At 41.8% G+C, this 12,223-nt stretch overlaps 1 protein-coding gene across 2 annotated transcripts in view; it reads right to left on the bottom strand.

Moving 5' to 3' along the window:
* LOC139416205 (stromal interaction molecule 2-like) overlaps positions 1-12,223 on the bottom strand; it is a 90,813-nt gene that overhangs the window by 31,434 nt on the left and 47,156 nt on the right. For both annotated transcript variants that reach the window (XM_071164603.1, XM_071164604.1), the window contains exon 2: positions 11,683-11,813. In XM_071164603.1, the coding sequence (XP_071020704.1) occupies positions 11,683-11,813 (131 nt within the window). The remainder of the gene's footprint in view (positions 1-11,682; positions 11,814-12,223) is intronic.

Here is a 12,223-nt window from a genome sequence, read left to right as displayed (position 1 = left end):
TTGTTGTGACAATGATGTTTGAGAAGTCTGGACCCAGAGATCCAGTCTCAGCCCCAGGGGAGCCGCCAGGGGATTTTGGGCCCCATGAAAAGATATCACATTGGGCCCCACCACCACAGGCCACACCAACCCTGCACAATTGCTGTAACCACACACCTCTAGAACCCAATTGACCCATTCAAAGCTTTAATACCTTTGCAGGCTTGCAACTCTCTTGTAGTCCAATATTTACTGTACGATAGTGAGCTGTGTGTGTGAGAGCTGTGATAATATAACACTGCGCAGACATGCACGCAAACAGTGGAATTCACTATTTGATGCAAGACTGTTTGATACCCTCTATAAGAAATGTGCAAAAGGCCATCTTTTACAGTCTAAATGTAATTTTAAATGGTACAATTCTCGAATGGAAAATTATCTTATTCATTAAATGTTAACATAAAATAAATTGAACTGAAATATACATTAACATCTTCAATTAAAATAAAGTAACATTATCATCGGTAGAATTATATAACAAAATAGTAAAATCAGCAGCAGATTTTTAAACTAAGTATACATACCAACTAGAAAATAAGCAGCTGTAAAAAAAAGTGGAAATGGAAAATTGAAAACAAAATGGACATGAAAAGGCCTGATGGTAGAGGAAAGGTCAAGAGGTCACCAAATCAACAGGTTTCTTCCACTCTGGGTCTTGATTGCCATAACATTTGTTGTGCCACAATCCAGCCAGATATATCTTGTTCTCAGCCTGTGGGCATCATGTGTGTAGTGATCCAGTATCCATAGCCATGCCTTTTAACAGTCATCACTGGCCCTTGCTCGGCCTTACTCACCAAGAGCCCAGCGCCCAGCCTTCTTGCGAGAAAGTCACTGATCAAGTCTTTGAAGTCCAACTTTCCAGCTAATTTACTTTCAATGGACAGCACGGCAAGACTGCAAAGCCTGTCCTGGGACATAGAGGACCTCAATATCTTTTTTATTTTAAAATCAGTTTTAGCTTACTGGAAGCTCTCTCGCCACCAGCATCAGTCACAGGCAGTGTGCAAAATATACGTAAAGCAATGCACACTTCTCCAAAAATGCTTTGCAGCTGCATTTTACAAGTTGTATTCAGAAGACCAAGAGGGGACAAGTTAGAGGGGGGGGGAGCATATACAGTGTTCAGGTGTCCTACTTCATTTTGAAACTCAGGTGTCAGATCTCTGGAATACTTCATGATCAGTGATTGGCACACAGAAGGGACTTCATCCTCACTAATCTGCCCAACTTTCAGAACAGCAGAAACTGATTCTACATTTTTTTGCAGTGGTGTGGAACCTAGTGGCCAAGTCACTTATGATGATGTCCATAGAAGTAAGAAAAACACTGTGTTCCAAAACACCGTTGCTGCACTGTCCTGAGCCGTCTCGTCTTGAGAGATCTCATCATGGGATCTCTTCCTTTTCCTCTGGCGGCTGTGTTCCTTGTTAAATTGAGGTGCAACATCCATTTGCGTAGCAATCAGTGTTGCCTCAGACAGGAGAGACTCCCATCCATCTCTAAGAGCCTGCATCTCTTTCTTCAAGGCTCTGATATTGGCTGCCTTCTGTGTCGAGTGAGATTTTTCCTGACTGGAGAATCACATTCCTGTCCTCAATGCATTGCAGTAACTGCAATTATGCCAACTGACATGTCATTCAGGACTATGCTTCTCATGTCCTTCAGTTGGGAGTAGGGCTGGTTTGGGGTTATGGGGAGACCGGGCTGCTGAGTCTGAAGCTGTATCTATTGGACCTGGCATCAGGCAGGGGCAGGGACAACTGATTTAGTATGAATAGCTTGCTAAAAGTTTGCCTGCATTGATTAAATGTTTGCTAAAAGAGAAGCGAAATGTAAACACTCAATTTTCTGTGAAGATATTAAGTAACTAATGCTAGGCGAGCAAAAGTAGCCTATTTCACTGTAGGCTAACAGGTTCATTTCCACCTCTCACGAACTACGCCCACCTTCCTTTGTGATAAATTGGGTGACAGTATTCTTTTCCCTCTCCTGTCATTCTTTTCTTTCTTTCCGTTTTTGGAAGCCAGATTTTTCTTTAGGAAGCTGAGACATGCTGCTCCACCGGCACTCCTCACTCGCATTTCACTGTTAGCTAGTACCGTTCCCGCCTGGTTAGGGGGCAGGACCGAACCATTTAATGGAAATAGAGGGGGGGGGGGGGGGGGGGGGGGGCTCTCTGGATGTTTAAAAAAAACAAGAAAATAAACCGTTAGTTTTATTAGTACATTGTAAATAAAATATTATATTAATGGTTGTAGGTTAATCATTCAATATATATTTTTTAATGTACCTAACATTCTAATACTTTCTTAGTCACAGGCCCTTAGAATTGTCCTAACTCCCCCCCCCCCCATACAGTACGGAGCCCCTGCTCAGCCCACAGGGCAAGCTCCACAGCACACATTCATTCACTCTTTTCTTCTTTTTTAGGGGTTTTGTACATACACACACAGAGAGAGGGGGGAGGCAGAGGGGGAGAGTCAGAGAGAGAGAGAGAGAGAGAGAGATGGAGCAGAGAGGCAGAGAGAGAGATGGAGCAGAGAGGCAGAGAGAGAGATGGAGCAGAGGCAGAGAGATATGGTTTGAATGACTTAAGACAGTTCTATTGCTGCAAGAGACAGCTGATCTAGAATCAGTTCACAGAGAGACCGGTCTGATATGAATGATTAGAGACAGGCCTGCTACAAGTGATCAAAGCAATACTGAGTATTAGTAGCAACTATGAAACTAATTGAATGCAGTAAGGCAGTGGGGAATTGCATATAGTGATAATCACCACCAACAGAACACATGACACACACATACAAAATAAACAAATGTGGACATACGCTTTTGCATTGGCCAACCATAACAAAAAGGCTAGATATAGGCCACATAATGTGGTTATTAACCATAAATGTTATCTTGGAGGAATAGCTCAATGTGGTTCTCTGTGTGGGTATTGTGGGTTGGACTGTCTATGTAATTAATTGCTGTTATATCTTGTGGTCTTGCTGTGTGTTGAGATAAGTTACTGGAATACACTGGCAATATTTAATGTGCTAGGAAGAAAGAACACATTCATGTTTCCACAGAGGGTTCTACATGGAATCCAAAAGGGTTCTACAAACTTTGGTTCCTACTCTGTCACAACCATCTCCTCCATTACTTTTTCATTCGTTGTCATGCCAAACAAAACATTCCAAATGCCCACTGTATTCCAACCATAGAAATATAATGGTCATTCTAATTTTATGATTCCAACAGTTTTGATATATAATCGTAAGTAAAATCACAATATTTGGAGAAAAAAAAATATATATATATATATACATACACAGTGCCTTGCGAAAGTATTCGGCCCCCTTGAACTTTGCGACCTTTTGCCACATTTCAGGCTTCAAACATAAAGATAAAAAAACTGTATTTTTTTGTGAAGAATCAACAACAAGTGGGACACAATCATGAAGTGGAACGACATTTATTGGATATTTCAACCTTTTTTAACAAATCAAAAACTGAAAAATTGGGCGTGCAAAATTATTCAGCCCCCTTAAGTTAATACTTTGTTGCGCCACCTTTTGCTGCGATTACAGCTGTAAGTCGCTTGGGGTATGTCTCTATCAGTTTTGCACATCGAGAGACTGACATTTTTTCCCATTCCTCCTTGCAAAACAGCTCAAGCTCAGTGAGGTTGGATAGAGAGCATTTGTGAACAGCAGTTTTCAGTTCTTTCCACAGATTCTCGATTGGATTCAGGTCTGGACTTTGACTTGGCCATTCTAACACCTGGATATGTTTATTTTTGAACCATTCCATTGTAGATTTTGCTTTATGTTTTTGATCATTGTCTTGTTGGAAGACAAATCTCCGTCCCAGTCTCAGGTATTTTGCAGACTCCATCAGGTTTTCTTCCAGAATGGTCCTGTATTTGGCTCCCTCCATCTTCCCATCAATTTTAACCATATTCCCTGTCCCTGCTGAAGAAAAGCAGGCCCAAACCATGATGCTGCCACCACCATATTTGACAGTGGGGATGGTGTGTTCAGCTGTGTTGCTTTTACGCCAAACATAACGTTTTGCATTGTTGCCAAAAAGTTCAATTTTGGTTCCATCTGACCAGAGCACCTTCTTCCACATGTTTGGTGTGTCTCCCAGGTGGCTTGTGGCAAACTTTAAACAACACTTTTTATGGATATCTTTAAGAAATGTCTTTCTTCTTGCCACTCTTCCATAAAGGCCAGATTTGTGCAATATACGACTGATTGTTGTCCTATGGACAGAGTCTCCCACCTCAGCTGTAGATCTCTGCAGTTCATCCAGAGTGATCATGGGCCTCTTGGCTGCATCTCTGATCAGTCTTCTCCTTGTATGAGCTGAAAGTTTAGAGGGACGGCCAGGTCTTGGTAGATTTGCAGTGGTCTGATACTCCTTCCATTTCAATATTATCGCTTGCACAGTGCTCCTTGGGATGTTTAAAGCTTGGGAAATCTTTTTGTATCCAAATCCGGCTTTAAACTTCTTCACAACAGTATCTCGGACCTGCCTGGTGTGTTCCTTGTTTTTCATGATGCTCTCTGCGCTTTTAACGGACCTCTGAGACTATCACAGTGCAGGTGCATTTATACGGAGACTTGATTACACACAGGTGGATTGTATTTATCATCATTAGTCATTTAGGTCAACATTGGATCATTCAGAGATCCTCACTGAACTTCTGGAGAGAGTTTGCTGCACTGAAAGTAAAGGGGCTGAATAATTTTGCACGCCCAATTTTTCAGTTTTTGATTTGTTAAAAAAGTTTGAAATATCCAATAAATGTCGTTCCACTTCATGATTGTGTCCCACTTGTTGTTGATTCTTCACAAAAAATACAGTTTTATATCTTTATGTTTGAAGCCTGAAATGTGACAAAAGGTCGCAAAGTTCAAGGGGGCCAAATACTTTCGCAAGGCACTGTATATATATATATATATATATATATATATATATATATATATATACAAAATTATCCCCAATTTCGATCTTGTCTCATCAATGAAACTCCCCAACGGGCTTGGGAGGCAAAGGTCGAGTCATGTATCCTCCGAAACATTACCCGCCAAACCACGCTTCTTAACACCTGCCCGGAAGCCAGCCACAATGTTTAGGAGGAAACACCATTCAACTGACAATCAAGGTCAGCTTACAGGTGCCCAGCCCACCACAAGGACTCGCTAGAGCGTAATGAGCCAAGTAAAGCCCCCCAGGCCAAACCCTCCCCTAACCCGGATGACGCTGGGCCAATTGTGTGCCGTCCTATGGGACTCCCGAATATCAGCGGTTGCGATACAGCCTGGGATCGAACCTAGGTCTGTGGTGACGCCTTTAGCACTGTGATGCAGTGTCTCGTTTTCTAACCTTGTTAACCACAGGCTGTTGGTTAAGAAGTGCCTGTTTGCATGCATGAGACTATTCATATGCACGTTCATAATTGAACGTGTGTTTGCTAAATCATGAAACACACAGAGAATCTGACTGCCTATAGGTAGTTATCACAGTAGGAAGTCGTTCCTTCTCTTGCTAGAACAAAATACATAGATGCTGTGTACCGACCTGGTACCGAAAAACCTGCTGTTTCTACTAGTAGAATCACAATGTTTGGCAGTGGCCAACAACATGACTTTGACCCAATCAGAGATCACGAACCTCCACATGTGGGAGTGACAAGAAAAAGGGAAAAAAAAAATAGAGCACATCTTTCCAGTCTAATACACCATTTACATTATAATTGTTGTAACCAAAACAATAAAGCTGCATAATAAAATTAAAATTCTAGAGTCTTTTACATCCAGCTAAGGAGTTTTGTGCTTGAAGGATTTTTTTTCTCCAGTCGTTTTGAAAATGTGCTCTAGCTTATTAGTTAGCTAGCTAGCAAATGTTGGGATGAGAACAAACAATTAACAAATCAACATGATAATTCAATAAAACTGGGGAAACATTTTTACTACAAGATACAACAGATACACGGACATGCATTGGATAACAAAGCTACTGACAACTCCTGGTTTGGAGTATTTTAACAAGGCTGACTGGCGGACGACTTCAAGGTCTTTGCTGTGTGAACGCAACATAGAATGACTCAACAACTGTGTTCAGAAGTGATAAGTACTGTCGGCAGGCAAACGTTTGACAATCCTATCGGTGTGTCTGAGCTACAACAAACAATACTGTTGACCCAGTTCAGTTGAAGTGTTTTTCCTCGCAAACACATTGATAAATGTCATAAGTGGACGCTTATTTGTTAACGAACACATTGATCAATTGCACAACTTCCATTTGTTTGCTATTGATGTTATACAATTTACTTTAAAAAAAAAAATGTATAGGTAATTTGGTAGCTAAGTCACCGGACATATGACCAGGAAATTATCATCTCACATGGACAGAAAGGTAAATACACACACACACACACACAAGCTTGTTTTCAGAGGTAGATTCCAGATTGGTCGAAAGAGTCTTCCCCTGAGCCTCTCCTGCCCTTTCTAACAACTTACTGCAACTCACTACTGATACAGTTTCTACTGAATCTTGTTATACAACTGTCTGTCTCTATCCATTTCTCACTCCATCAATCCATCTCTCCTCTTCTCTTTCCCTCGCTCCATCATGCTCCATCTGTTTTACGATCGCAGATCCCCCCCCCCCCTCTCTCTGTCTCGCTCTGTTTTTGACTCAGTCCATGTCGTTCAGTCTGTCAGTCACCATGACAGAAGACAACCAATTATCATAAACGCAATCATGTCTTGAAATTGAAAAGTTTGCCAATATCGTAATATTTCTCTTCACCAAGTCATTCAGAATTATAACTGAAACCCCCTTTTTACACTATAACACCTTAGAGTACTAAATGGGTTTTGAAATAATAGATTCATTCATTAGGATCTGATTTTTAAAAATTGTGAAGAAAAAAAATGCACACGATGCAAAAGTTTGAACACACCTACTCATTCAATGGTTTTTCTTTATTTTTTACTATTTTCTACATTGTATAATGATAATGAAGACATCAAAACTATGAAATATCACCTGGAATGCATTTCAATAAATAGATGTGCCTTGTTAAAAGTTAAGAAGGAAAGAAATTCCACAAATTAATGCGTTTGAGTCAATCAGTTGGGTTATGACAAGGTAGTGGTGGTATACAGAAGATAGCCCTATTTGGTTAAATACCAAGTCCATATTATGGCAAGAAAATATCAAATAAGCAAAGAGAAATGACAGTCCATCATTACTTTAAGACATGAAGGTCAGTCATTCGGGAACTTTGAAAGTTCCTTCAAGTGCAGTCGCAAAAACCATCAAGCTCTATGATTAAATTGGCTCACGTGAGGACCGCCACAGGAAAGAATAACCCAGAGTTACCTCTGCTGCAGATTATAAATTCATTAGAGTTACCAGACTCCAAAATAAATTCTTCACAGAGTTCAAGTAACAGACACATCTCAGCATCAAATGTTCAGAGGAGACTCTGGGAATCCGGCCTTCATGGTCAAATTGCTGAAAAGAAACCACTACTAAAGGACACCAATAAGAAGAAGAGACTTGCTTGGGCCAAGAAACATGAGCAATGGACATTAGAACAGTGGAGATCAGTCCTTTGGTCTGATGAGTCCAAATTTGAGATTTTTGGTTCCAACTGCCGTGTCTTTGTGAGACGCAGAGTAGGTGAACGGATGATATTAGCATGTGTGGTTTCCACAGTGAAGCATGGAGGAGGAGGTGTGATGGTGCTTTCCTGGTGACACTGACAGTTATTCATTTAGAATTCAAGGCACACTTCACCAGCATGGCTACCACAGCATTCTGCAGCAATAAGCCATCCCATCTGGTTTGCACTTAGTGGGACTATCATTTGTTTTTCAACAAGACAATTAACCAAATCACACCTCCAGGCTGTGTAAGGGCTATTTGACCAAGAAGGAGAGTGATGTGGTACTGCATCAGATGACCTGGCCTCCACAATCACCTGACCTCAACCCAATTGAGATGGTTTGGGATGAGTTGGACCGCGCAGAGTGAAGGAAAAGCGTTCCAGGTGACTACCTCATGGAGCTGGTTAAGAGAATGCCAAGAGTGTGCAAAGCTGTCAGCAAGGCAAAGGGTGGCTACTTTGAATAATTTAAAATATATTGATTTGTTTAACACTTTTTGATTACTACATGTTTCCATATGTGTTATAGTTTTGATGTCTTCACTATTATTCTGCAATGTAGAAAATAGTCAAAATAAAGAAAAACCCTTGAATGAGTGTGTCCTTTTGATTGGTACTATATATATATATATATATATATATATATATATATATATATATATATATATATATATATATATATATATATATATATATATATAGTCACTGACTATCTGTGTCTTGTGTTCAACTACTTGTGTTCAGACATCTCCAGATAATGAGACATTTCTTCAAAGGGATATGGGCTTACACACACACTAGCACGCATTGCATACACATGCGAGCGCACATACACAGAGATCTGCAGTGGTCTCAAAGAAGACATCGCCTGGACCTTCGGATCCGATTCCAACTGACGGGGGTAAAATGCTTGGGCTGTCTTTGGATCGGGGAGCGCTTCCCTCACTTCACAAGTAGCCAATCTACTGGGACACTTAAATACTGTCTTAAATACTATCTCCTAGAACCTTTCAAGGCACGCATGCACACACTTGCACACGCAACCCCCCTTCCAGTGTGACGTGAATTCTGTTTTTGCAGCTGCCGTCCCTGGCGACCGACCGACCTCACCTCTGCAACAGGCCTCAGCATACTACTAAACACCTCCGCCTCCCCTCCTTCTCTCCATATTCTAATCCACCATATGCAAAGGGAGTTGTGGGTGAGAAGGTGTAAACCCCACTGAAGGCATGCTGTGGTAATCAAAGCCTGTGTATATGATGATCATTAAAACTGTATTTTCTGCTTTATATTGTTATGTTATACTCTATTCTTAAGACCTCGTCTGTTTATTAAGGTTTTACACACACAGAGACCACAGCTTAGCAACTCTGTTCTTATTGTAAAGGTGAAGGTGAAATGAGTGAGTTACTTTCCAAAAAACCTTGAAGGCAAAGAAGGGGGGGGGGGGGCTTTTTAGACCCCGTCTGAGTGTGTGTTGAAGAACTGGGTGAGGCAGGGGGGAGAGGGTGGCGTGGGGGCAGTGTGTTAGCTGTGTGTGTGTGTGTTTTTTTAGGAGGTCTGAATGTCTAGCCATGGATCCTCTAGTTGTGATCAATGCTACAAGTCAGCTTCTCGCCAAGCTGTCCTTCCTTCAATAAAATCTGCCCCCGTGTGTGTGTACTTGTGTGCTTGCCCATGTGTGTGTTTGTGTCAGAGAATGCGTGTAAAATTACAAATATAATCCAAGTCAATAAAATAGTGAATCTACCGGAATATAACTTTGCTGACTGAGGCCCAACTCTTCCTCAGTCAAACAGGCATTTGTAGACAGTAGCCCTACTAGGGGGGGGGGGGGGGGGGGGGTTGTAAGGTACCCTGGGCCAGATGTGGGTTTTAGGGGGTGAGGACATCCCAAAATGGACCTCCTTTTCCCAACCCTCATCATCTCACCTGCCACCATCCTCACCCCCGTCACTGTCACCCCTGTTACCTCACCACTGCCAGGAAGAGGGATGGAGGTTACAGTCATGACAGTAACCAATGAGTCATAAAGAGGTTTAACTCTGAGGTCACACATGGACTATTCTCGTCACACTTAATTAAAAACAGACTCAATTTAATCAAAAACAAACTTGTTCCATTAAAAAAATGTAAGTAAATTGAACACTTTCCTGACAAAATCTCCAAAAGGCATTATTAAATAATGATTAAGGCATTTGATCATTTAATTTCTTCAATAACGAAAGAAGCAAACAAATTTTGCTAAACAAGTTCTGGGAAAGGTCTATATAATTGCATGAACTTTCAAAGACTGTTATGCTCTTGATACAGCATGATAGAAGAGAAAAGAGCAGGGACAGTCACGTGGGCCAGAGCATGTAAATCCAATATGCATGCAACAATGTCCCAGGGAATAGTCACATACTCCAGGGTCCAGTTTCTCCTAGGTTCTGATCTAGGATCAGTTACAACAGTCCTCTTACGGGCTTCAAATCTGATCTAAGGACAGCTCAAGGTTTGGAAAAATGACCAACGCTTTGCCTTCTTGCACTCCAGAAGAGAAGAGCTCCTAAATCATTCTGGTGACCACCGCCGCCAAAAACAAGGGGGGCTCCTCTTTGCCCTTATAAAGTCGAAGGTCAAAACCTTGCTCCGTCATCCCCCATCACACACATGCATGGACACACAAACGTGTACACACACACACAATAAATATATGTGTACATATACACGCAAGCACACACAAATGTACACGCATACTCTGATTCTCACACACACACACACACACACACACACACACACACACACACACACACACACACACACACACACACACACACACACACACACACACACACACACACACACACACACACACACACACACACACACACACACACACACACACACACCTCCTCGGACGGGGGCCAGCTCCAACATCTCTGCTCTTAGGGGCCTTAAAAGGATCCATAAATGGCCGCCCCCCTGCTCTTCTGAGATGCCCCCCGGGCCAAGGGCGACGGTATAACAGTTTCTCACACCACTGCGAGTTCAAAATTACTCCTGACACACACACACACACACACACACACACAAGCATTTCGCTACACTTGCATTAACATCTGCTAACCATGTGTATGTGACAAATACATTTGATTTGACACACACACACACACACACACGCATTTCGCTACACAAACATTAACATTTGCTAACCATGTGTATGTGACAAATACATTTGATTTGACACACACACACACACATAGAATCTGACCAAAGCCCTTAGTGTTTTTTATTAAAGGCCCATCTGATGAAACTAACACCATAAAAGTCGGAATATTCACATGACAATCTGTCGCCAATTGGATGGAAACCTAGCTAGTGAGGTACTTAATTGTAATCAATAAATTATTTTTACTGATTTAAAATGGTTACATTATGAGAGGGCACAGGTCAGAGCAGGTCAGGTATTACTGTCAAACACACTGAGAAAGGCCTACCATATTCTCATTCTCTCTCTTTTTTTAAAATTCTCTTTCCCTCCCTTCTCTCCACTATCTCCCCACTAGCTTCCTAAGCTGATTATTGGCCTGCAAACATTTTACCATGAATTTATGGGGTTGTTTATGAGGCTAAGGCCCAGTGCAATTCAACCCAAAAGCCAAAAAGCATTCCACCTTAAGAATGCCCACTCGAAAGAAAACTATCAGAAACAGAAATAACTTTGTAAAGGAAATGACCAGGTAACAGAAATGAACAGCTAACAGTGATGACCAGCTAACAGTGATGACCAGCTAACAGTGATGACCAGCTAACAGTGATGACCAGCTAACAGTGATGACCAGCTAACAGTGATGACTTGAAAAATGACCAAGTAACACACATGATTTGGTGACACAAACAACTTAGTGACAGAAATGACCAGGTAACAGACATGACCAGATCATTACACATACATAGACTAATGCTGTATTAGTATCACGCACCTCTACACTCTCGTTGACCTCAATCCCCCCGTCATTGTCGTCGTCCAGCTGTTTGTGGATGACCCGGAGGGCCTCCAGGCTGAAACGGTCTGCGTCGCCCATGCATGGCGGCATCACCGTCAGACAGGGGTCTGAAGGAAGAGAGAGAGTTCAAAGGTCAAATATTAAAAAGGTCAAACTCAAGTTAAAAGGTCACTGGCGTGGAGCCGTGTGTATTAATCACATTTATGAACATCCATTTGGCAAGACATTGACAGGTGTACACTGTGAATGATGTGAACAAAACATGACATGCTCTTTCCATGACAGACTGATCAGGTGAATCCAGGTGAAATATTTAATCCCTTAATGGTGTCACCATTTTACTGTCTGGTATGCCATTGCTATTCCACTCACGTGCCAAGATGCCACACTGTTTTCATTTCTGCGCCAGAGAATCCCCCAGCAAATGAGTCTATCAGAATCGTGTTTCCCTTTCAAAAGGACAGTGTGAGGCTAGGTCCGTGCCAATCTGTCTGTGCGAGCGACACACTCTGCATAC

Source organism: Oncorhynchus clarkii, chromosome 9 (genome assembly GCF_045791955.1).
Source record: "Oncorhynchus clarkii lewisi isolate Uvic-CL-2024 chromosome 9, UVic_Ocla_1.0, whole genome shotgun sequence".
In the NCBI taxonomy this organism is placed as follows: Eukaryota; Metazoa; Chordata; class Actinopteri; order Salmoniformes; family Salmonidae; genus Oncorhynchus; species Oncorhynchus clarkii.
Note: the sequence above shows the minus strand (reverse complement) of the source record. Positions and strands in the feature narration are given on the sequence as shown.